General features: G+C 45.0%; 1 protein-coding gene across 1 annotated transcript in view; it reads right to left on the bottom strand.

Moving 5' to 3' along the window:
- Positions 1-26,652, bottom strand: part of snd1 (staphylococcal nuclease and tudor domain containing 1) — a 143,941-nt gene that overhangs the window by 3,826 nt on the left and 113,463 nt on the right. The window contains exons 19-22 of the mRNA XM_079184164.1: positions 18,116-18,239; positions 16,270-16,339; positions 14,059-14,172; positions 10,375-10,578 (exon numbers count right to left, since the gene is read on the bottom strand). Coding sequence (XP_079040290.1) covers positions 10,375-10,578; positions 14,059-14,172; positions 16,270-16,339; positions 18,116-18,239 — 512 coding nt within the window. The remainder of the gene's footprint in view (positions 1-10,374; positions 10,579-14,058; positions 14,173-16,269; positions 16,340-18,115; positions 18,240-26,652) is intronic.

The following is a 26,652-nucleotide window of genomic DNA, read 5'->3' as shown; positions in this document are numbered from 1 at the left end:
AGCGCAGGAGCTTTTCATTCCTATTCAAGCTGTGCTGCCCCCAGACACAACTGACTCATGTATAGAAATGTAATACACACACATGCAAGTTGCTCAGCAGGAGCATCAAAGGATCTAGCGTTGCTTACATATTAATGCATTTGTTTACGGGGACACAGAACGTATGGACATTATACTGTAATTACAGAGAGGATACACGAGAGTCGGAGGAAGGGAGAGGAGGAAGGCAATGTGCAGTGTTGAGCATATTGACCGCTTCTGCTAGAACCGCCATTTAACCTCAATGAATGAACCAGTGATGAGTCATAGGGTAAAGGGGTGGGGGCTGGCTGGGGATGAGAGACAGAGAGAGGGAGCGCGAGAGAGAGACAGAGAGAGCGAGAGAGACAATGTTTGGTCAGATGGGTGCAGTGTAAGTGGATGTATGGGACCTTGGAAAGCCCAACGGCAGACACTCTGAGTGGAGCTGTCCTCCACCATTACAATGTCAGCGAGGATACAGAGTAATACAGCCCTACACAAGGCCCTCACACACACAGTTCACCTCACCTCCACCATGTTTACCCCTGGCCACTCGCATTCGGTCTGAATGGTGGAAGTAGAATTCCGTAGGGTAAGATTGGTGCAGCAGACGTTTGTGAATTTGAAATATATAGTTTGTTGGATTCTGATTAGCTGGAAAAACGTAGAGGGAAATATAAGCAGTAAAAGAAAAAAACTCAAAGAAAGCAAAAACTCACGAGAAAGGAGGAGAGAGAAAAGATGAGTCATCGAGTTCTTGTGATGGATTCAATTGTGCACCATGTTTCGTAGCTTATTATAGTAGCAGATGAGCTGGATTTCACACTCAGACAATCACACACACACACACACACACACACACACACCAGAACAAAATGCCAGATGTTAAAACTGTCAAGTGTGGATGGGGCCCTGGAGTTTAATTGCTTAGCTAGCTTGTGCACATAGGTTGATTTGATAGCGACGCTGCACATGGCACCGCCAAGATAACAGACCTGCAGCTGGATTGTACAGCCACTCTGTCGAAGGGAGAGCGTGCGTGAGAGTGTGTGGCTTGGGAAAGTGCAGTGGCTGCACAAGTCATCCATCAAAGCCAACTAAAGGAGAGATTTTTTTTTTGGAAGGCGTTGGGATATGGCATCTCGGTCCCATCAGGCAGATGTCCCCATATGGAGGGACCCAGCCGATGATATTTCACGGACACAAAAGGCCGGCGATGCCATTTGGGCTTTGGAGGGCGGCTATCAGTGCCCGTAGCGGTTTTAGCCGCCTTTCCTAGTGCTGCACTTGGACAGCTAGGGGCCGACTAAAAGGATGTGGAAGAGGGTTTCATATCTGCCAAAGTGGATCCAGCAATATGTGAACACAGAAAAGAGACTTTACACGAGAAAAATGGCTCGGAATATAAACCCCCAGCTCAACATAAATATCATGTTCACTCGTCACCTTTTTGCCAAACTCCACGTAGGCGAGAGTCGGCATCCAAAGAATTCTGTGAGCGACGCTTAGTCAAGAGCACTACAGCACAATATGCACAGATGACATGCCGCCATATTGGCGCTACCGCGGTGAGCCTCTTTGTACTCCGGTCGGGAGGGTGCCTTTCCTGGCTCGCCCTCGTCTTTCACTGTTCTGCTCACTTCAGCTCAGTGCAACACAACGGCCAATCAGCGCGTGCAGCTGAACACCGATGATGACAGCCCCACGTATCCTGTCCCGGATCCTTCTTTCACAGCTTTTCTATTGGCTCCAGTAGAGAGGCATAATAGTTCATTGAGACGCAAACAGAAGCGAAACTCATGCGGAGATGACTTAAAGGAAATTTTGTTTTGTCGCCTTTGGGGAAACAAGTGCGACGTTAAACACGGGAGGATGGAAAAGCAGGAATGATGGGAGGATTGTCAGGAAAAAAAATAAAGCGAAGGCGAGAGGCCGACGAGGAAGAAGCTTAAAGTTGATTGTGTTCCGGGTGAGGAGGAGAATATGAAACGCAACAACAACAAAAAAAAGAGGATAATCAATGAGGGGAGAAGGAAAAGAAAACGTAGCGTTTTGGAAGGGGTTTGGGTGGCAGAAGGCGGCGGGTGACAGCGAGCTTGTCGGGATGACCCTACAGAGCTCCCATATGCCAGACAGATGCCATGTTTGGTGAGCAGTGGCCATGGACAGTAGCGGAGGATATGCTGCTCGGCTGAGTCGGACGCTGCGTGTGTTGGAGTGAGATTTAAGTCCTCGCGTCCATTGAACTCTGAGTCCGCAACACAAGAAGTCTCTGAAAGTTTAGCTGAAGTCAATTTGTTATAATTTCACGCCAACAGTTTACTTTTGGGTGACTTTGTCAGACTAGATAACTATCTGATACTCCAAAAAAAATAATGTTTTTGCATGCAGGTAACTTTGTAGCTGCAGACCTGGCGGGAGACTTTGTGTAAGTGTGATGCTTTTCGTAAGACGAGCGACAGGTGGTGTGGGTCTGGTGTTTTGGCACTAGCCTGCCTGGCTGTGAATCTCTCTCTGCCTGAGAGCGAGAGAGCGAGACGGCGCATTTGGACCGCGCTGGCCGGCATGCCATGCCCAGGTGGTGTTCTGGTAAGCATGGTGTGAAAGTGATGGATCTGAGCAACCGCTAACGTGGCAGCTTTCTGACAGGTTGTGCGCGTCTGGTGCGTAGGTGAGCTGCCTCTATTTTTTTTTACATTTTTAATTTCACAGCACGCAAAATGTGCGAAGTGAAACCACATTTGGGATCGTGTGCATATGAATGGCAAGTGACTAATCCAAGTGCCAGCATCGGGTGTGCTCTCTTGGTCCTTGCTGCTGAGATGGGATGTCACACGACGTAAAAAAACCCACTTGAGTGGAAAGGGAACAATGAGGCTTGTCCTCCACGCATGTTGAGCTTTTCTCATTAACAGCGATGACGATCAGACACACAGCCTCCCAGACAAGAGCAGTCAAACTCCAACCCCGAAAAAAATAAATAAAAGAGAGTAGCTACTCACTCCAATTTGTCAGTTTCTTAGTTGCTGCATTGCTCGTTCTTTCCTGCTGCTCTCTCAATCCTCATTACATCTCCTTTCATTCTCCCTCCACAGCTCCGCCTGCCATCGCCGTCTCCTTTTTTGACTCAAAGCAGCCAACTCTGCACAAGGCAGGTTGTAGTCGGAGCGTTTGCCGGAACATAACTTTTTATGTCTGTAACTCACACTGTTTCAAGTGGAGTGTGCTTGGCTGAGCTGTGGATTGAAGTCCTCAGAGATGCCTCTCATTTAAACATGCCAAGTGCATGAATACTGCATGGCGAGTAGGGCTAGGCTTTTGGGAAAGTCTCCTCAGACTCAGTTCATTGTACAAGAGGTTTAATGGTGAAAAGGCTCGTAAGCAGCATCGATAACCGGGGAGAGAATCCTGGTGTATGCGCGAGTAAATGTAGGATGAAAAGTTTGCCATTGACTTTGCTAATTTTTTACAGATGTACCGTTTTGTCCTATAAAAATAATGCCATGAATGAATCTAAAAAAAAAGGCAAAAAACACATTAGATACACAAAAAGTCGGTGTGTTTCTTGTGAAAAGATGAGCCTTATATGTACATCATGTGTATGAGTGTCATTGTCCTTATCTGGGGTAAACTGGGAATACACCATGTTGCATGCTGGTCCCCCCAGCATGGCTGTCGGAGGAGATCAGGCGCTTTGGCGGGAACGTGGCATGACAAGCCCACCAGCGTGGGTTCATAGAGTGAAGAAGGACACACACACATGTAAAACACGTGCACACACACGCACACAACAAATGCGAGGACTAACAACAGATATCACAAAGAACATTTTCCAATGCTCTCCCAGGGGCACTGGAGAGAAAACAAGTCTTACGTAAACACTAATGCATTATAGAGATATGTCACACACACACACACACACTAACTTTTATAGAGGCTGCATAAGGAGTTTGCTCTTTCTTTTCTCCAATATCTATTTTCCATCTCCCACGAGGTCACAGAACTCAAAATAATATAAGATTTTGAACAATGTGGCGCCTCCACTCACCCCTCAGGGTGTGTGGGAGGGAGGATATAGTGTGTGACTGTGCGAGCGTGTATAGATCTGCAGAAGATGGAATGGCGTTTGGGAAGTGGCGCGTGTCAGCTAGGACATGTCAAGAGGGCCCTCAGAGCAGTGGCAGCAGGGGAGGCAACTGCCTGTGAAAGTGAGTGAGTGTGTGTGTGTGTGTGTGTGTGTGTGTGTGTGTGTGTGTGTGTGTGTGTGTGTGTGTGTGTGTGTGTGTGTGTGTGTGTGTGTGTGTGCAGCCAATAACAGGGGAGCAGAAAATGTCCATTAAAAAGGCCTCATCTCTAACTCTACTTGTAAATTAGGTATTGAGCCATTGGTGGGGAGCAGTCATGCTGTCACACACCCATGAAGCTCAGTGGGTGTGTGTTTATATGTGCCCTGCGGTGTTTTTTTGGCATGAGGTGTGTGCGTGTGCGTGTGTGTGGGGGGGGGGGGGGTTCTTGATGGGCGTCGGGGTTGAACAGAGAGGGCAGCGGTCTGAAAGTCAGTCAATTGGTGATCTGGATACGGCTCAAAGCTATTTATAGACGACACGTGAAGAGTCTTTTGGTTGGGGTGGAGGCGTAGGGGACCTGATCCACCATGGGGGCGGTTACTGGTTCTCCTCGGAAACACACATTTGAACCCCCTATTTTTTGGTTATTTTTTAAAATAAAATTGTTCTATTACTCATTTAGAGTGAGCACTGTCAGGTATTCTATACGTGCACTTTTCCTGTCCCCCCCCCCCCCCCACACACACACTCTCTACAGTTCAAATACCCAGTGGGAAGTGAGTGTGTGTTGGAGCTCACGGTGGGTCACTATGTTCGTCCGCTCTGCTTGGACAACAGCGGCGCTGCGACACGAAGCGCTGTTTGCCCGTGAGGCCTCATTTTTGTTAGAGCGAGATTACCGGATAGTATCAGTGTCCAAACCAGCGCCTCGACAATACGGCAGCAGCACACTACATCACACGAGAGCCCCCTTACTGTCGGGTATGTGTACCACACAACACAATAGGTCTTTGATAAATGGAACAGCCCATCCCTGGGGGCATCCTGTGTATGTGTGAGCCCCCCACCCCCCCCTTCCTGATTTCCTGTATGGATTCCCCACATGCAGCTGTAGATGTGACTACACTTCTTAGCACACCATTTCATCTTCATCTACAGTTTCAACCCCCATTAACACAATTACTGCGCAAAGCAACCGCTGCACTTCACTGGGGACTCTCATTGCAATCTGCAGGAAAAAAAACGAAAACACACACACACACACAAACTACCCATGAGGCAGTTCATGTGAAAAGACAGGGATGTGTAAAAAGATACCTGCATCGCATGTGAGCCACAACATAAAGGCTGCCCCTTCTGGCCCCTCAAAGCTACTTTAAAGTCTTCAACATTCATACATGAAGAGCAAGGCCTCTATGTGAACACTGCAACAATAGGAGGGAAAGAAGATAAAAGGAAATAAATAAATAAAAACTGCATTCCCCAGGGGGCTCCTGGGTAATTAAAGATTCCAGGACTCTCATCTGCAGCTTTCACTCTTAGGGAGCCACCTCACAGCTGTCTTCCCCACAATCTCCCTTCTGCTGACACACGCACACAACTCTGTAACATTTCAATAAAGATCTGAAGCAAGTCTTTACAAACGTGCGTCTATACATTCATCTCTGCAGTAGGGAAAGTAATTTAAATTAGGTCTAGGTCGATATAGGCTCCGTCGCTAGGTAGTGACGGACACGTCCGTGTTTGTAATTGACTTGTAATTGGCAAACGGGAGATTATTATTAGCTTGTAACGCTAATGAACTTTGGGCTGAGGTGACTGGGCGACGCGCACAGCGTCACGTTGTTGGCGGCCGCGCACAGAAAACACCGGTGAAAAGCAGCAGAGCACAAAGTGCTTCTAACCACACAGTCACCTTCCAATTGAGTCATTTCAGCTATTTCTGCAACAAAAAAAAAAATGCTAAATCTGAGTGGGAGTCAAAGATAGCTGCTGCAGGCACTTATTACCCGTGTACCCAATCAGGTAGAAAGGAAAAAATACATTTATAGTGTATGTAGTTATCCGTTGAGCCCACTTTCTTGTTCTTGTTCTTTTTTAAATATTAGCCCCAAGGCACACACACACACACACAGTTCTTGTCTCCCTACTGTACGCCTTCACATAAAATTATAAAAGAGAGGCATAACTGTCAACTCAGTGTGAGCTCACAGGGCAGAGCCGGCTGATGCAAGTTGCAAATAATTGCAGAGAACAGCATTTAAAAAAAAAGAAGAAAAAAAAAAGAAATCACAGCTCAATGCCAGATCTGATCGGAGTGCCTCTCCACTTTAATTCCTGGAGATTATTGTTCATCGTGACATAATATGGAAAGAAAAAAAAGCAAATTAGCACCTCCGTTCCTCAAGCTCAGTTTGGAAAGCAGGAATAGCAAAGGTTAAGAAAAAAAACCCAAATGGCCAGGAGGAAGAGTGGAGGAAAGTGACGTGCAGAAGGTGGAGGAAGTAAGAGGAATGGAGAGTACGGGGAAGAGCACTGGAAAGAGAAGAGGCGGTGGGGAAGGAGAGTGATGTTGTGGAACTCAGGAACGAGGGGTGAGAAAGGAATGGAAGGAACCAGACTGAACAATGAGTGGAGGGACACATTACGAAGGGTGACGAAACAGAGAGAGAAGTGTTTTAGTGAGGGAGTGCGTGCCAGTGTGGCAACTTGCCATTCCGAGCGGTGGTTAGTTGATGGTGCCAGGACAATTTAAGGATGGCTTAGTATATCTACTGGGCCTGAGATGGAGTCAGTGTGAGTGTCAGGTCAGAGAAAGAGAACTCTAAATATGTCGTTTGTACACACACACACACACAAGTGCCCAACAGGACATTTCACATTCAACGTTTCTTGCGCATGTTGAGGCCCTTTTGATGAAACTTTACACTTTCTTTCAATTCTCGCAATTTGTGGCGGAGAAAATCAATGCACTCACATTCACTAGATTTTACACTAAAGGGGAAAAATAGCGACTGAACTCAAGAATTACAGCAGCCAAGAGGCCATCAGACCAAATGACGTGGTTGACTCTGCTCTAACTACGGCTGCCAAGAGGAACCATAACTGTCGAGCGTTGCTAACAGCTCATTTATGACACCAATAGGAAGAGAGCGTGTACAATTGGCTGCCACTTTGCATCGCAGCCATTTGCTCCAGATAATGTACAGCAGTGCTAGGCCTGAGGCAACAATAGAAGTTAATTTCTATAGAAGCCTATTTTCAAGGTCTGTATCTGGATTTAAAATGTCTGAGTGGTGACAAAGAGGACGAGCAGGTGGAGAAACAAATAGATGGGTAATGTGATGCAGTAAGGCAACAGAGCTGTATTAGTTGAGAGAAAATATGGGAGTAAAAAAAGCCAGACTAGCCAACTAGCATGACAGTTACTGGCCCCTAATGCCCGCAATACTGTACCTACTGTATGTAATGTGAGGTACATTAATGTGCCTTCTGTTTCCTGTGCTGGTGATAAAGCAATGATATCACTAACTGACGATAATCTAAATATCAATCCCTCATAAACAGGCGTGCTAAAGGACTACACATGACGTGCCAGATGTATGGCAGATTAAATTATGTACTCAATCACATTAAATCTGCTTGATTGTGAGTGTTAGATAGATTATACATACATACGAGGGCTCCGATTCGGGCTCTGGCGTTGCCTTTTGGGTCAGTTCACCGCATATAGGACAATGTCACTTGCACTTATCTTCCATCGGCACCTCTGGGTCACTCTGTCATCCCCCCCCCCCCCTCAATAAACACAGATTATCAATCACAATTTGGCTTACGGATTCCTCCTCTTAATATCCCACTTCCCTCCAATCAGACACCGGCAGCTGGCATGCATATGATCATCTTTTCACAAAGTCCATGCCATGAAAGTGTTGTATAGCTGCAACAAAAGCCATCCATATGGTGTACATAGCGGGCATCCGCGAATGTAGGGCTTAAGGCAGAAATGCACTAGAAAAAAGAAAAGAAAGAAAAAGGCATAAAACCCCAAATGGATGAATATCCCTCTCTCTCTCTTCCCCCTCTCTTGGGACAATGCCATCCTCAAAGACTGGTATTAACCTTCAGTGCACTTACGACCGACTATTGATAGACACTGAAGTGCCAGTGAACATTACAGCCCATCTGTTACGCAATGCTTAGCGCGAGAGTACAGATTACAATGACCATGTTCCAATCCCCCCGGAATGGATAATGAATACAGAATAGAGCCAAAATGGAACAGATAGGAAGGACAGAAGTCACTTTTACAAGGGGGGCCGATGAGTCTGGATGAGTGAGAGCAGAGAAAGGAGGACAGAGCTCAGGGTGAGCCGGCTCGGATACGACAAACTCGAGGGAGAGTTTCTATAAAACAGGGGAAAGCACGGGGGCACGGCTCCGGAGCTCAACGAAAGGTTGCCTCTTGGAACATTTATGGGCTACACTGCCACGCACGATAACGTTATGTGTTGTCGCACCAGCATCAGCTGCACTGCTGCTCATGAATCTTTGAGCCAGAAATGCACCTCGCATACACTCTCAAGTCAACAGATTACAAAAATAGTAGACTCGGCATATTTACAGACTAAATGCCTTCATCCAAAGCAGCATGCAAGTTCAAAAGGGTTTATGAAATAGGGATTTTCTCAATTTATCGATTGTTTTGTAAATAAAATGTACCGAATTGCAATTTCCCCATTGTCCAAGGTGAGGTCTTAAATGTCTAAATATAGTCGCCATTACTCAGTTTGGATAAAGAACTGACGACAGTGTACATAAAACCATAAACACACATTTTATGAAGAAGAAGCACATTTACTCTTTTTAGAGAGTGGAGAATTGGCCTGAACACACACCGACTTCTTCGTCTTTCGAGTTTGAAAGCGGCCTTTAATGGGTGGAATTATCAAAAAGAAATGCTGCCCAGCTTACTTTAACACTCACTTGTAAGTACATTAGGCAACACGGCTGCTTGTTAAGCTTTCTCCAGATCAAAATATTGGTCTGTAGCCAGCGAGGGGAAAGGCAAATGCTGGAGATGCAGCTGTTGAATGCTAAAGAGAAACCATTTGATTTAACGGAACCTAAATCGGTGCAGTCTATAAGCCTATTAGTCCTATGGCTGAAAGGTTTAAATCATTGTCCTTTGTCCATCGGGTTCATTGCCCAGAGACTGCGTTACGGTTCCCGGCTACTCCTCAGAGGTCAGGGGTCAATACACTGATACACAGTGCGTTATTGACTGACCGAGGCGGGAAGTGCTTTTATCTGTGACGTACAAGAATGAGTTATTAACCGCGTCTCCGTGTGCGAGCGAAAGAATGTCTTTACATACGTTTTCTTCCCAACACCCTCTAGATTTGTACTAATGTATACTTTGATTACCAGCAATTACACTCTCGTGGACATGTTTCCCCATTCCTGTGTGATTTACAATTACAAAAATAAATAGCAGAGTGACTAATGTTGGGTTTATGCGGAAGCAGTCATTGCGACAGGAATAAATATCCTACATTCTCATTTATCTTTGATGTACAGAGTGGCTTTGAGTCTGCTGGGCACATTAGCATAATGAGAGGAAAGTAAATGAGCGACGCTTCGCGGTTTGACAAAATGGCTGCCATCTGGGGCAAATTGCAGGGGTGGGTGCTTATTGTGTGAGAGAGACGCATTATACCAGTGATACCTGCTTTAATCTATATTTTAAACAAATCCATACCTAAACTGAGATGGAAACGACTGGGTAGATGAATGTAAGCATGAACGTGTGGTAATTATTGGATCGTTAGAGAGCTGTAGGCAGGAAATAGACCTTTTAACATGAAATAATACACAAGGGGCCCATTTTACAATGAGCGAGACATATTTAGTGTTTAAAAAATAAGCTTTGTCTATTTAGAACAGCGCTGATACAAATATTGATCCACGCTGTGCACTTTGACGGCACTGTGCGCCACTAAATAACAAGAAGTAGAGAAAAATAAGTTGTATTTAAAGCAGGGCTGAGAAATCAATAGAAAACGTATAGAAATTCACATTATGAATTTCTCTAATAACTCTTTAACTGACCTGTTTAATCATATCAGTCTTTTCCACAAACAAGCACAAGACCGGAGATAGGAAGCATTTCAATCGCCTCTCAACGTGCTCAGCGAGCATATGAAACAGCACAAGAGAACCACACATCAGCCTTATGCAACACTGCCGTCCCATCCCCAAGTGTACGTCCCATCTTTTCACTTACAATCTTCTGCAGGTGCTTCTCCTTGCGGACTTCCACCATGACCAAGCCTTCCTTGACCAGGCCGAGGCCGGCGTCGTCCTTGGTGTCCCCAAACTGTATTGTGACATGTGGGCAGGTGGCGCCCTGGAACTCCACGTTCATCAGGCACTGGGTGTTCTGGATGTCCCGCACAATGCAGTCCACCACGTCCGCACGACCATCCTCCTAAAAGCGGTAAGGGACGGGATCAGGAGTAAAGAGGAGGTGACAGAAGAACAGGAAATGGGGGGAAAAAAGGGTGAAAGGGCTAATTAGTATATTATCTCCAATGGCGCCCAAACAGATTAGCATACACACACATATGGATGCTATGCAGAGGCTGATAAATACGCCCTACATATGCATGAACCTAACTGTGATATCTGGTTTCTGTCAGGTGGAAAAACTGTTCAGAAAATGGAAGAAAAAAAACAAAAAACGGTCCACACGCACTTTGTAACGTGGTCAGTAGGAACACATTCATACACGTCATTCGCCAATCGATTACAATTACATGATCACTCACACAGTCAGTCGTGTAGCACAGTCCAATTATCTACTCAAGCAGTTCAAGAGATTTTAAGTTTGGCTGAACTACACAATGGTCTGATTCTCACCCACCCTCCTCCTCCTCCTCCTCCACCTCCTCCTGTCCCTTCCTTCTCATCCTTTAGTTAGTCGCCTCGCCGTCTCTTATTCCTAACCTTCTTGAATGTGAAAGGGCAGCATTTGATTGAACACATGGTGGAGAAGGAGGTGGACGAGCTGCAATGCAATACTGACTGCACGTCCTCCAGCCGGCCGGGGCGAAAGCCACTAAAACAAGGGAGCTGCATCTGCAGAGGCAGGGTGACACTTAAAAACTAAAAAATCAGTCCCTGGCCATCATCCATCCCTCCCCTACACCATCCATCTCTTTGCTTCCCTTCTTTCTCGCCCTGGTCTTGTCTCCATGGCAACCCCCTTCAAGTTAGCCGCCCTTGGGTATGTGTGTGTGTCTGGTGTTATGTGTGTGTGTGTGTGTGTGTGTGTGTGTGTGTGTGTGTGTGTGTGTGTGTGTGTGTGTGTGTGTGTGTGTGTGTGTGTGGGCAGGGAAGCTTGTTCAAGGCACAAAACCACAGGCCTATTTTGTCCCCGCTCTCCCCCTGGTCAACTTGTTACAGAACAAGAATACTTTGACGCTCGCGAGGGGGCAATACAACATTGATGAGGGCCTTCTAGTGAACCTCTCTCGTCCACCACACATGACCTGGTTATAGCACTTGAATGTGTTGAAAACACACACACACACCATTCGCATTTGAGTAGCTGTATATCAATACAATTGGATGTGCAGCTGGGTACGGTTTGAGTTTTTCCAATGGAGCCGATACAATAGCTCAATTTGAGTGTCAATCCAAATAGCTTCTACATATATATATACACACATATATGTTTTTCTACAAAATCACTTTAACAATATGAGCCGACAAATGCATCAACATAAATGTTGTGGATGGTGGTGCATTCAAGTGCATGTAATGCAAATTAATAAATTGATTGTTGATGCATTAACTCCAGCAACCCTTTGAAATCCAGATGAATACAGACCGCTGCCTTTAAGGAGCGGCTATTGTGTGGTTGGACTTTTTGTGTGTGGCATTTATTAGAATTTATTTTGCGTTACATCTTTTCTTTTTTTTATAAGTGCACTCTTGGCATACACTACTTTCTCTAATTAGCTGACAGGGCATAATAAAGACGAGGCAGCGTGTCCTGAGTGCAGTCAGCTGGGAGTTCACAACATCTGCAATGAAATTGGATTGAATAGTGAAACAATGTGTGTAGTAGTTGCTCAGCTAGAGCAACAACCATTCAGGTAAGGTACTGCATTCACCATCCCGACGTTTTTTGAAGATATTGTCGCTAAATGTTCCATTTTGGGGAAAAATGCAGCGGGAAGCAGCAGCGTGATCTCGTCTCACCGCCGGGGTTTTGGCGTTAAGAAAAGAAAGATTTTAAGACAGACTGTGAAGCTCCATAACCTGCGACGACAGACACCTTTTGTGCAGGGCATCGGGCAGATGGTTGCGAGACAAAAGGCAACAACCTCTCCTATGTGCAAGCAGCGAAGTCGGAGCACAAGTGGGGCACCGTGCTGTCAGCGTGAGTGACACAGCAAAAAGCTTCAGATAAAGCAGACGGAAAACACATGAAAGGAAACCCAAGAGAAAATAGGAAGAACAGGAAAAAGGTTAGACGGATGTGGAGCGACGGACAAAAAGTGAGAAGGAGAGGTGTAAGGTGTATGTCAAGCTTCCAACATGTGGTAAAGCTTTGTGTGTGTGTGTGTGCGTGTTTGTGTGTCTGGAGGCTAGAAAGTGTAGGTGATGCCTTTGTCCCCTGGGCTGGACCAACAGATGGGCCACTTCATCCTTCAGAATACACTGACTCATGAGACAGGTGTCAGCATGCATGCAGGCACTACCAGCTCTCTCACTCACTCTCTCACACACACACACACACACACACACACACACACACACACACACACACACACACACACACACACACACACACACACACACACACACCTGTCCAACAAGAGGCCAATGGGTCCATATTTAAAAAAAATAAAAATCTTTAAAAATAAGGGCGGGAAATTAAGATTGAAAAACTTTGAGATGTATGTCCTTACTGGTTCTTAACCGAACGTAGCTCAGTAAAAAAAAGTATTAATAAAACTGGCCCATACTTTAGACAACAGCCTCTAAACTAACCATTAAGTTGAATTAACACAGCTCGAAAACAGTTATTATAACCTTTATGAAAGTAGGATTTATAGCAAGACTGCATGAGACTGCACCAACTTCAGCAGGGTCTCCTTCATAAACTGGAAACAGAGTAAGCAGCAAGCAAACGTGTCCATGTCAAATGTAGTTATCCAGGCTGTGGGACAAACACCCAAAGTAACACAACACACAACTAATTAAAAACAGGGCTTAGCACTGTGCCAATCAGGCACATACCAAAAGAAAACATTGTATATCTGCACAAACTATTCGGGATGCTGCCGGCTCAGGAGGCTATGAATGAGCTGACCCCCCTGTAACACACACAAAACACAGTCCCACACACACACACACACACACACACACACACACACACGGTCATCTGAGGTTGAGTAAACACACTCGGATGTAAACAAGAAGATTAGGGCTGAAGAAAAAAACAGTAACTGCTGTTCGGCTATCAGATGGACACTTATATGCATAAACAAATACCCACTGAGTACCTGGATGGTTTATCTATCTACAGGATGTGTGGGTTTCTGGGTGTCTCTCTGACACTATGTCAAGTATTGTATAGTTTTTTGCAGCCATATAAATCAATGGCCTAGTGTATTTGATCGCTCTGTCTGCTTGCACCACATGCATTATGTATGAGCAGAATCTTTCGCAAACACTTGCTCGGAATGAAAACTCGACCCCGGTCTGTCAGTTACAAACTTATCACCTCGTGCGATAAGTGAAACTCAAACAGATGTCATGTGTTGCCAGAAAAGTCAAACTTTCAAAAGCTGGCAATAAATGAGACCGAGGAAGTTGATATCTCAAAGTTAATTTTGGAAGCTTTCGGCTGCGACACATATCTCTGCTCGGCACGCGTGCTCGTCCGTGCACTTACGTCCTGTGGGACCTGGATGAAGGCGAAGGCATGCTCGGTGGCCTGTGCTGGCAGGGTCCTGGTGCCGAAGGCAGGGGGCATGGCAGCCAGACGAGTGGACGACACGACTTCTCTCTGAGGGAGGACGAATGGAGGACAGAAATCAGAGTCAATATAGAGCGGTTTTTTCCCCAGACAGTGTTAATCTCTGCAAAGCTACAAGTCAATTCCAAATACTGGAGCTGTAAAAACATGTACTCTTGGGAAATGATTTGGTTTGTGAGTTGGAGGTTTTGAGAACGTAAAGTCAAGCTTGACAACAATAGGAGTAATTCTTTGTAATGATGTCGAAGCAAACATGACTTCCATTTCCTGCTACAACCAACGACAGTAACAGGAAGCCAACGGAGATTTAGGGAGAAATGTCTGGCTTTTTCAGTTAGGATAAAATAAAAAAAGCTTGTGATGAAAGTTCACTTTTTACATTACATCTTTCAAATCAAATGCGTCTGAAGGGCATCCTTAAAATAAAACCCAGCGTAAATTAACCCTGTAGCCCGTCATGTCCTTCTTATTTTTCCTTGGTTCTGAATCAATTATGAAACCCGCAAGTCACTTTAACAATGATGGTTTACAACGGAGAATGAAGGACAGATGCCATTTTGTTGCTTAAGGGCTGCATTCGTGTACATGTCACCTTACCAATCATTTCACAGCTGTTTCTACAGCAGCACCGAGGCCCACGTTCACTAAGCTCCATCTGCTCTCTAGCTCAGCTACGAGCTGAGAGTAAAGACGCCAATAGACGTCAAGACGGTAGTCGTGTCAGATTAGAAAACACCACAATCTGTAAAACCTTAAAAAAGAAAAAGGCAACACTACTTGCCGGTGTGCATATGAATACAATTATACTTAAAATCCATTTTTAAGAACCCAAACAATGAATAAAGTAACATTTTCTCAAGAGTTAATTTTGAGCAATTTGGATCTTTAGCGCCGATCGCAAGGTCAGAACTCTAGCTTGCACATTGCTGTATACCAAAAGTAAGTACTTCAACTCATTGATCTGAAGCATAAATAAGCAATTAAGGTGGACACATGATGACAGGTATGGGCCAATGTGAGCAATGGCCAATCACTAATCACCACAGGCTTCCTAAAGAAGAACATGTCAGACCAACACAGCCGTTAGAAATGGGAAGTTAATTTAATGATCCCCCTCCATATCTTAGGTTAATGTGTTCATTGGACTGTACAGTCTAGACAGGATGCCGTGAACGTTCATTATGGATTAGGATGTTAAGATTTATCAGCGCCATATTAGATTTTGACAGCACTGTGAATGTGGGCCTTAAAAATGAAAGACAAAAGTGCTCGGCTGTCTTTGGTAATGATCGCGCAATAATTCAGGGACTGACCTATACCTGAGACAGGTGGCAATATCAACAACTAATAGCTCATGACACGGAGGCATGAAACCAAGGCCAGAGTGACTCGACCTTCAATGACGCAAAACTACAGAATGAGGTAGATATCAGCTCTGGGTTTTTTTCTTCATTTTTCCGGTGCGCCAGGTCGGCCTCGGAGAATCACACTTTCAGCAGAATGCCAGGACGCATCGCGTCTGCCAGCCAAACCCCGGGCTGTCCCCCCCCCCCCCCCACTCTGGGGTCAGTCGCACACTGTGCCGCTCCACTGCATCATGGGAAATGTCCCGCAGGCCCGGGGGTTGGCTGCATTAGCCACTTGGTGATGCAAGCATGTGTACGCAAGTGGGTAGAAACACACACAATAACGTACTCGCAAGCATATGGTGCCTCCGTCATCGCAGAGAGCAAAAAACAGAGAGGGGGAGTTCTGCTTTTGTTATGAAAAGGAATAAAACTAGACACTCAGTTGCACTCTTTGCTTCAGTCGTAAACAATAACAGGGAAAACAAATAAGCCTGCGTCATATTTGTCCTAAAAACTCCAGCTGGAAGGACACATAATAGCTGGTAGGTTGCTTTGAATGTGGAGATACGCAAACAACTGGTGTCTGAATAGATGCAAGAAATAGAAAAGAAATCCCTCTTCAGATGCTAGATTCCCTCTGGCTGTGGGTTTGGCTTTAACAAAACATTTATTATTTTTCATTTTGAGCCCCAAACAATAGGACTATGTTTAAATGATAAGCTCGCTACACATTCAACACTTTTATCAGATAGTCAAATGCACGGTCACGGTTACTCACATTGCCGTAGTCAATGTAGAAGACGTGAACCTTTGCTGGCGACTCAACTTTCTCCACTCTGGCTCTGTACCTGCAGCAGCAAATGAGAGAGATGGGGAGAGGGAGAGAGGGGGAGAGCGAGAGAGGGAGAGAGAGAGTGAGAGAAAGAGAGGGAGAGAGAGAGAGGGAGAATAGAGCAGAGGGAAACGGAGATGAAGACAGAGGGCACAAGAGGAAAAGGAGATGAGTAAATGATTCCGTGCTTATTTCCCTGGGGAGAAGGTGTTGGAGGATCTGTCTGTTGCGATCGGGGGAGAGGAACAGGAGAGGATGAGCAGGCCGGGGGAGTGAGAGGGGACAGAAGGGATCTATCAGGACACGGCAGGGCTGTGAAAATTGCACAGAGGCCTCTTCGCAATAAAGAACTAGAAAGTCAGACCTATTTTCTTTTTTGTTTTTGCCTTGTAGCAAATAGCTTTAGCGCATTAGTGCTAATCACTAAAACCCATGAGTTTGATTATTCCAACACATTTGGCCAGCTGGATTTGAAAGAAAACTTAACTCGATGTATGGACCCAGTGACAAATTAAAGGAACGTCGTCTCTGAGTCAGAGCCAAATTCATGAATTTATATAGAAGCTACAGAAGAAGCACGTTCTCCTCATCTGACCATCACTTGTCTGGCTCTCGACTCCGACGAGAGACGAGACAAAAGACAAACTGGCGGAGAACCAAGGGAAGCAAGACAAAGCCAAACAATTACGGCCACACGGGCAAAGAAAGAGACAAGAGAACAAAGTTAAAACCAAATAAGTGATTAACAGGAAGACGTAAAGAAGAGACAAAGTGTGAGTGACTGATGAACAGAGGTTTCTCCTCTATTTACTCTCACTCGCTGGTGTTCTAACAGGACTTGAAAGGCAACGAGTTTTTTTAATTAGCCCCCCCAATGAAACACGCCGACATTCCACATGCATCACAGAATACAAAGACACGGACAAAGAACAATGCGAACATGAACATAATTAGCTTGCTAAATAATATATTACTGTTAAAAAAAAGAAGAAGAATCTCAAGACGTCTGTCTCTCGGAGTGGGATTACGGTTTTGAGGTTGCAGGTAATCAAGGAGACAAGACTTTTCTATACAAGGCTGAAGAAAGTGAAGGTTTAGGACAGATGGCCTGTTTTAAAATGCTCATTGACCTGCATTGTTGGCGGGACAAAGGAATAACTTTAGTTGTTCCCCGTAAAACCCTGGAGAGGAAGATGGAGGGAAGGGTGGAGGAAGGAGAGCACCTGTGTCGAGGGAACATTTGTTGTTTTTAATCAGTTCTGTGATCTTTTTTTTTCGCCGTCGCCATCTTGACACAGACACTCTCTCTCTCCCTCCCTCCCTCGATCGCTGTGACTTTTATCTGTCCCCATGACCATCTGTAAAGTTCCAACATCCGGTGAGGAGAGAGAGGTGTGCGTGTGTATGTGTGTGTGTGTGTGTGTGTTACTGTCAAGCGACTGCTGATTCTGAAAGGCCAAAGAAGAGGCAGAGAGCTAATTACGCCCTGTGGGTGTCTGCAGTTAACGCATCACAGGCTTAAAGAGAGACAAGGTAAAAACATGAAATGTCAGGTATTCTTGAGAAGAAAAGAAACGCATATAATATATACGTCCCACGGAAATGTAGCTCATCAAATTGTAAAATGTCTCAGTTGTTACAGATTTATTCTCGGTATTCCTACATCACCTGCAAAGTAATTAACGTCTCCCAGGATCCAGGGTTGAGTTTAGAGCCTGAGCAGCTTGCTGACGGGCTGAGATCAGTGTAAGGCTTTATAAATATCATCCAAAGTACCGAGACGTTAGCTTACCATTCGCCATCAGCGAACGTGGCTAAGCAGATGTCCCCTCGGCGCGGGGCGTAGGATCCTTCCACCGGCGGCTGGGCGGCGATCTCTGCCCTCATGGTCTCCATCAGATTCTCCAACTGGCCCCCTGACAAAGACGCAGACGTGAGCGAGATGGAGACAAACTTCAGTGAACAGTTCCAAAGCAATTAAGAGGGTTTTTTGGGGTAATTTCTTTAGGGTTGCATTTCATTTCATCACTACGGTCTGTTTCCGCTTTACTTTGACATTGATGTGTTTACCGTTCCGTCTCATCATCTAACCACATTTAGAAGAGGAGTTCACACTCCCAACAGAGGAAGAAGTAGAATATTTTAAGATGTGACGGGACTCAAATTATATTTCATTCTCTCAGCTACAGCGGTGCAGGCACGTTTGCTCTGGTTGATGTCGGCTTAACCTTAACCACTTAACCCTGCAGAGCTCCTTAACAAATTGCAGTATATAAAAATCAGTATAACGTTTAAGAAGTCTGATGTAACTTTGATAAGTACGAGTGTGTGCTGCTACGCACAGACGCTGAGGATTCTTATGTTTGTAAACTGAATTCATTCTCATGATCCTTTTTGTGCCTTTTGTTGTGGAAATGAAAAAAGGGAGATTGATTCTTTTATTGCATGCTGCAGCATGGTTTATTATCCAACACCTACAGCAAAGCGTACTGCTCTAAGGTACCTCAAACCTTGATTCACATGAACAAATGAATAGTACAAATCCATCTTGGTAGAGCGCGCAGCCTCTCATACAAACAAACAAAAACCTCTAGAGACGAGACGTATTTAAGGGCTACTCTTAAAAACCTCAGCGCTAATGGTATGCCACAGTCTATCGGCTCAGAACACAACTTAACACCAACCGCTCTGAGGAGGCCGACACCAAAAATATGCTACGGCAAAAAAAAAAGAAAAGAAGAAGCTGTTAGCCCATTAGCACCACGCAGCTAATGCTGGTTTGACCCTGTTGGAGACACGCAGCTTAGAGTAAAGTGAGCCAGCCTTTATGGCCGATCGAGCCATTATATGACACACAGCAGACCTGTCATTGGTGGATGCAGGGCGAGGACGCGGCCGTCGGTATGGAGGGAATTGGAGAAAATCAGAAAGCGAGTCAGTGCTCCGTGGAGCCAGTGACTGTGGGAAGTGGCAGCCTGATTTAAACCCATCAGTTGCAAACGGGGAGTATGTGCATCTCCAACTGAACCGCTTCCTGGTGTTTGTGTAATATGTATATATATATTTTGTTTGTGTATGGCACACGTTTACGCATGCATGTTTATTAGTGTTCACCAAAAAGTGTGTGTGTGTGTGTTTGTGTGTGTGTGTGTGTGTGGGGAGCAATTACAGCCGCTAGTTTAGGAAAAAGGCCCCCGTGAAATTTGATGGGGTACTTTTAGAGGCCATTTTCACTGATCTGCCACCTGGAGGTGGTTTTGTGGGAAGCCACGGTCATCATAAGTAATGGAGCATTTTTAACCACACACATTCATACAATGGGAGGGTATATGGTGGCAAAAATAAAAATCAGGCACACAGTCCACAGGCTCACAGCACTAACAGTGAAGCTGAAAGGAACCGAGTAAACACATTTAATAAAGTACTCAAGAATCAAGGTTGATTTAAAATCCGGCTCAGGGATTAAGAGAAACACAGTTAAACTGATTTCCTCGTGTATACAACATGGTGTCTTTAGTGTTTTTACATGTTGCAGATATGTTTAGGACGACAAAGACTCAAAGCAAGCAGTGAGGGGAGAGATGAAAGGATCTTAAACAAAGCACTTAATATGAGGAAATATTTATGATGGAAAAACATTTTCTCTGAGGAATGTGAGGGAGATTCACACCAGAAATGTACTTTCAAATGTAAACAATATGTATTTATATCCAAATGTGAATAAATCTAAAGAAGATGTTGAGACAGTGGAGTAAGAAATGAATACCCTACTTGGCTCTTGTGCTCTTTTCTTTGTAAAATATCAGCTACACATAAAAATGACCCCAAAAAAACCCCACAATAAAGGAGTCTAAATGAGTCCGTTCCCACAGCTGAGCAGTAGAATATGAGCAAATAGTAGGGACACACTGTGCTCTCACACACAGTCTGTCCCCTCACTGTGCCATCAGTGCTAATGCTTCAAGCTGCAGCTTCATGTATCACTAACACACTTTGAATATGCCAGCCTTTTTATAAAAGACAGGAGGAGAAATGTGATTACTGACCATCTGTATGTAAACTTGGGTTTTACAGTAACCAGGTTACGTCGGCTCACGTAAACACATTCTCAGATTTCCCGTCTTAACAGGATTTCTTCCACTAACCTGGTTTCCTATGCGCGTAAATGCAGTCAGTGTGTTTGTGTAACATTGTTAAGTTCTGCTTACTATGCATTTTACTGTACTAACAAACAAACAGCTTGGAGGCAGGGCAGTGCAGCACCTCCGAACACACGCCATTCTTTACGGCTGCGGTGACTTGTCGTTAACACCTAATATTAATTCGCCTATTGGAAAACAAGAGAATATAAATAACGACGCTGTTAATCTGAGCCGAGACAGCCGAGCAGCTGCCAACCGACTGCAGACGGGCAACCTTCATTAGCATGTCGAACAGAGGGGGGAACACCAGCGAGGAGCGCGGAGGGATCTGGAGTGTGAAGGGAAAGCTGGGAGCTCGGTGGGAATGTGGAGGGGGGGTCAGGGCAGGGGGTGGGGTGTCCAAACACCTCATTGGCCACCCACTGCTACACCAACTGCTGATGAATGCAGTGAGGGGAACAGGAGCATAAATACACACACACACACACACACACACACACACACACACACACACACACACACACACACACACACACACACACACACACACACACACACACACACACACACACACACACACACACACACACACACACACACACACACACACACACACACCATCCTCAGCGTTTTGTAGAGAAAGCAGTTTTTGGAAAACAAAATTGCTTCTCGAACCCCTCGCCTCATATGCGCACACACACACACACACACACACACACGCACACGCACACGCACACGCACACACACACACACACACACAGAGAGGTGGTGTAGTTACATCATTACGCTCCGGCTTTTTGACGTAGCGAATTGATGCAGACTTACTGGAATGGCATTGGGCTACAGCCGTCACAGCCAGCCACCTCCTTGATTTATTAATCTAATTAAAAAAAAGTTAGTGCGTCGTGCCTTCACTTCCTGCTCAGACCGTGCTAGTGTGCATTTCTGTGTGTGTATTTACACACAGACTTGTATATTTATTTCCATTCCTGGGCCATGTTCCACTTTGGGCCCGGAGAGAACTGAATAAATGACACATGAGCGTTAAGAGGGTTTCTACCTGCTATATATTTATCATATATATATATATATATATATATAAATACATTCACATACATGAAGCCTTAATGGATGGAGCCTCTTGGCCCGACCTAATTAAAAAATGCTTTATTCATGTGAGTGGTGAAGCAAAGTTGAGCTACAGTATGGAGTTTTAGTTCTAATATTTGATGCATGAAATGGGGAATGAACTCAAAGCTGCCGCGTCATGCTTAGCGCCCCGATCAGCTGATGATGATGATCCGATCTGAGTCTCAGCTCGTCACAAGTCAAATCAGATGGTCTGCTAAAATACTTCACTACGCCACCGTGCTGCACGCTTTGAATTCAACCTTCAGTTCAGTCACGCTGCCGCTCCTGATCACGCTCCTCTCTTCTACTTGCACCGTGGAAAAGTGCCGTTGCAGCTCGTGCCCCAGACGGAGAATCGCTGAAGGAAACCATGTCTACCTCTAGCCTACGAATACGGCTTATTGATTCATGTACTTTTACTGAAAAATACCCAGGGTTCTTAAAAATGAGCCGACAAGAACTGTACAGTATGATCCCATGCAACTGGAATGTGTTGCATTTGCAAGAACCCACTGACACATATATAAAACTGACTAATATACCATGGACGAATAGGTTTAATCCCAATGCATATCTATGGCACTGATGGATGGACTTCCACTGGAATGAGACGTCCGTCGGTGAATCAGCTTCCCAGTAGGAACTTGCTCTATTGGCCCCATGGATGTGGATCATCGCTGGAAGATCCAGTTTTTGTATTTTTCTATCCTCTTTTAGGCTTCATGCACCACTGAGACACTTTCATATTGATGAAAAGCTGTACACCGTTCTCTACATGCATCCATTGCTGCAGCTTTTGTTTTGCTCCGTCCGATTTAGTTTTGTGTCTAAATTCCCCATGTGTCACTGCAGACTGATTGAATGAGTTGGACTTTTCTATAAGTTTACTTGGTGGTTCTGGAAATGCACACTGGACTCTATCTGGGCTGCGTGCAGTCAAAGGGCGCAGACGGCACAGTGTTACGGATCGTCAACTTTAACAAGCTGATTTACGATCTGCAGTGACCCATGGATTACCTCCAAGTCAAATCCAGTCACACTTTAACAATAACTCAATGTCACAACTATATTTTCTCCCGATTTCCTTCTGTGCAGTCTTTTATAATTTGGTTCATGATTACAAATGTTTCCATCTTTAATTTAAGTCGGCAAATCGACTCCTGATGCTTGTACTGTAGACACGAGGGGGATATTTGGGACTTTGAAGAATCACTAATATGATGAAATGTAAGAGCTCCTTATTTGGATACCTTTCTAGCAACACACTCACATCTTTAGTCCTTCCTCGTCTCAGGCTGTATCCTCAGAGTAGTATCCTTACTGCTTTTAGTTCATACACCCTCCTCCCCGTGTGCTACTGAGCATTTTTTTAATGTGCACGTCCACGTTTGCAAAGTGCGTTTGATTTAGTATGCAGACTGTGCCTCGTGCATTATCATCATTCTCTGTTGGGATTTTTTCAGATCCAATTTGCTGTGCAGGTTTCTTGGACAAAAGGTGTACTGGCTTTGGGATTATGAATTTATCAGGAGCACATCGTCCACGTGTGCAAGTTTAAGTCCACGTCTGCAGACGCACAGTCGAGACAATTAGTTCTGTAAATATGCATATCGCAACAGAAAAGAAAGAGCAGGCATGTGGATTCACATAATAAAAGACAACACCCTGCCTGGAAGAAGACTGAAATGAGCTCTACGTGCTGCAGGTGGGCACGGAGAGAAAATCTAGACCCTCAGGGGTCAATTGAACAAACTGTAAAGCGTGCGGCGTCCCAGTGAAATTCAGAATGAATGTGAGCAGTCGCATTAGGAAGGGAAGTGCAGCGAGGCCGCTCTGTATTACAGAGGCAGACTCCTATTTACTGCTGGCATAAAGACAGCTAAATATCGGCGTGCAGAAGGGGGTAAACCATCTCGTGTGTGAGTGCTCACTTTGTGTTGAAGGGAGAGCCAAAGCGATGATCCAAAAAACAGCCAAAACCCACTGACTGCGTCTCATGCTAGCCAGATTCTCTCGGTGTTCATCTCTTTAATCCTCCGTTTGTTTTTTTCCTCCCTCGTTCTGTAATTTCTTTATACACCATTATGGCTGCAGCTGTTTGTAAATCATATATAATTACATCGTGAATGCCCAGTACGGAGTGAGAGAGCGATTAGGCTTAAAAACAAGAAAACAATGGGAGAAGGAGAGGGAGAGAAAGAGAGACAGTTTTACTGGTCGGTTATGATCGGATTTGATTGTATTGTGGCACACGGTGTGTGAGCAGAGACAAGGGGGGGGGGGGACAAAAAGCCAATGAAAACAGTGAATCATGTGCCCTTTCGCTACGCATCCCAAGGCCGTACTGAATTCTATTAAGCTGTTTACCAAAGCCATTAAACCGCAGAAGGGTAAATAATCACAATATGACAGAGGCCAAGAGAGCGATGGCTGCTTGTGGAAGCATTCTCACTTCCTGGCTCATAACAATGAAGGAATTAGGAGTCAAAGTGGAGCGCATCTATGAAAAGGACTCCTGCCGGGGAAACAATCGACTGGAGAGGATCCGGAAACATAAACATGGCTATAATTGACTTTAATTGTTTTTAAAAAAGGAAGGCAGGCAACATCTTGAGTTATGAGACAGTTGAACTGAAGTTGACACAGAAATATTTATTACATCAACTTTCCCCGATTATCTTAGAAACATTGCAGAGTTTCTGTCAAAGCCTTTTGTGGACATGTGGATGGTGCATCATCTGCCACCACAGCTGCTGAACACAAGCTTTGCGCTTTAGTTCACCTGCCAGTGCGGAGTGTTAAACATGCACCAGGTTTGGACGAGCTTTATCCTCTGGTGTAGCGGAATGGCTGCATTTCTGGGCACGCGGGCGACACTACAAAAAAAAGGTAAAAAGTCGCACTGACAAACAACAACAAAAAACTACCCGGGGATATTTGTCCACTTTCTGAAGACAAAGTGGGACAAGGATGGAGCTAAGACAGGAGAAAAGGCCATTTACTCCGCTTCCTGAGTGATGTTTAAAGTGGTGTCAGCATCTGCAGAGCGTTGACGGAGGACGCGGTAAAAAACAAATGATCCCCCCTGCTTGACTAATGCTGCTCCACTCCCACTGGAGAGCGATATGGATTATATCTCGTGCGATACCCCCCTCCACCACCAATTACCCCTTTCCATTCTACCCTTCCCGGCAGTCTGGAGCCTTTTACAGCAAATTACCGCTTCTGTAATTGGAAAAACCATCACTGAAAATCTAAACAGAGACGGCATCTGTGGCTCTCTCTTTTTTTTGCACCAGTCTCCGCTGCTCCGCTCTCTGCCACCTGTCGAGCCTCATTGACTGCAGCTAATGCCCCGTTTTGATTGTGAGGAGTCCAAATATATTCAGAAGATGGCCCCGTGCATCATTTGGAGGAAGAGGACCGGGGAGTTTTCGAGCCTCAGCCAATTTTGAAGAGAACCCCATTTGGACCTGTAAGTGGATCACCAATGCGAAAAGTGCCATTCAGCCATTTAGCTTTAGGTAATAGACCCAGAAGTTGACATTAATGCAAATCATGCTCGCTACGAGGGCGAAGAACAAGGAGGAAGACGCCGGAAATCAAAGCAACCCCGTCTTAAACAGACAGGTGAGCTGACCTTTTAGAAGATAAGTTGTGTATCTGATTAAATAATGAATGCCTTAGGAGTGTGCGTGTGTGTGTGTGAGGATAGAAAGTGGAAAAACAGCAGCAGTGGCTTTAATTCCCCTGCTCTATTATTTTGTTCACTGGTACTTATATATAAATGCCACGGCAACAAGGCCTGGTACACCCTTCAACTGAATAAAACACAAGATATACAAGACAGATGGACAAAGACGCATGGGCCACAATCTGGGTAAATTCTTCCCAGGAAGAAGCCCTTTGAGTGCGCTCTAATGGATAAAACGGCAACACATTTTACTTTTAAAATGAAAACTATGATGGTGCGACAGAGAAGCAGCTTTAGCGTTAACATGACCGGAATACATCGAGAGGAAAAGTATTACAATTACAGCCATTCTCCCCTAATTTTATGGAGCCGCTAAACAATTCAACATAATCACTAACATAGATTAAGCGCGCCGTTGCAATTCTTTTGTCTGTTTTCTGAAATTCACGAGGCCTTTTTCTTCATATCACAATCCGTTCCTTTACTTCATTGTTTAATTAGACTGCTCGACAAAGAACTCGCATGATTAAGAAGCAGAAAAAAATACTTCCTCAAATGCTTCTGGAAAAAAAAAAAAGTCATTTCATAACGCCGTGGTGTAGGAGTTAATTATCTCAACCCCTGACTGACTTGCCACAGAAAGATATTTCATCCAGAATGAAATAAAAATAAAGCAAACACTGCAGGCAGCACTGCGATAGCAATTATGAACGTGCACCCTTGTTTTTTATTAAGCTCTTTTGTAAAAAGTAATCATCACTTGGCTGCCTTGACATGACATCCAATTAGCGGGCCACTCATCCTGATCAATATGAAATGCTACAGCAACTCTCATGTCCTGTTATTGAAATAGACACTGCGACTACCAAGTGTTACTGTGGCAACTTGCCTCCGCTTAATATAGAAGTTGGACTTGAAAAGAAAGATGCTGATGCTGCGAGACCGCTGTAGGGGAGGACATGTCGGCCCGGAGACGTCACGTGGGAAAACACACACTAGGGGGGGGGGGGGGGGTGTCTCCGACACGAAGAGGAGACGAGTAAATAAGCCAATAGGAAAAACGACAATTGGCAGTAAAGAAAATGATTAAGATTGAAACACAACATTTCAAAAGTGATGGAATTAAACTTCAAAAGACAGAAATAGGCCTGGTTTGAAGTGTAGCCAGAGAGAACAGCTCCCTGCCTGCCTTGCTCAATCAGTAGCTGGGTCCAGCATCATTAGGTGATGAACAGCTGCTGTGTGTAAAAGGTAGAAGTGTGAATAATGTGGACGGAGTGGCACCTGGTTGGGGGGGGAGACGGGGACGACTCTACTCATTATGAGTCTGTATGGGTGCCAGGGAAACGAGCACCAGACAGG

Source organism: Pholis gunnellus (genome assembly GCF_910591455.1).
Source record: "Pholis gunnellus genome assembly, chromosome: 22".
NCBI lineage: Eukaryota > Metazoa > Chordata > Actinopteri > Perciformes > Pholidae > Pholis > Pholis gunnellus.
The sequence above is the reverse complement of the archived record's forward strand: the minus strand, read 5'-3'. Positions and strand labels throughout refer to the sequence as shown.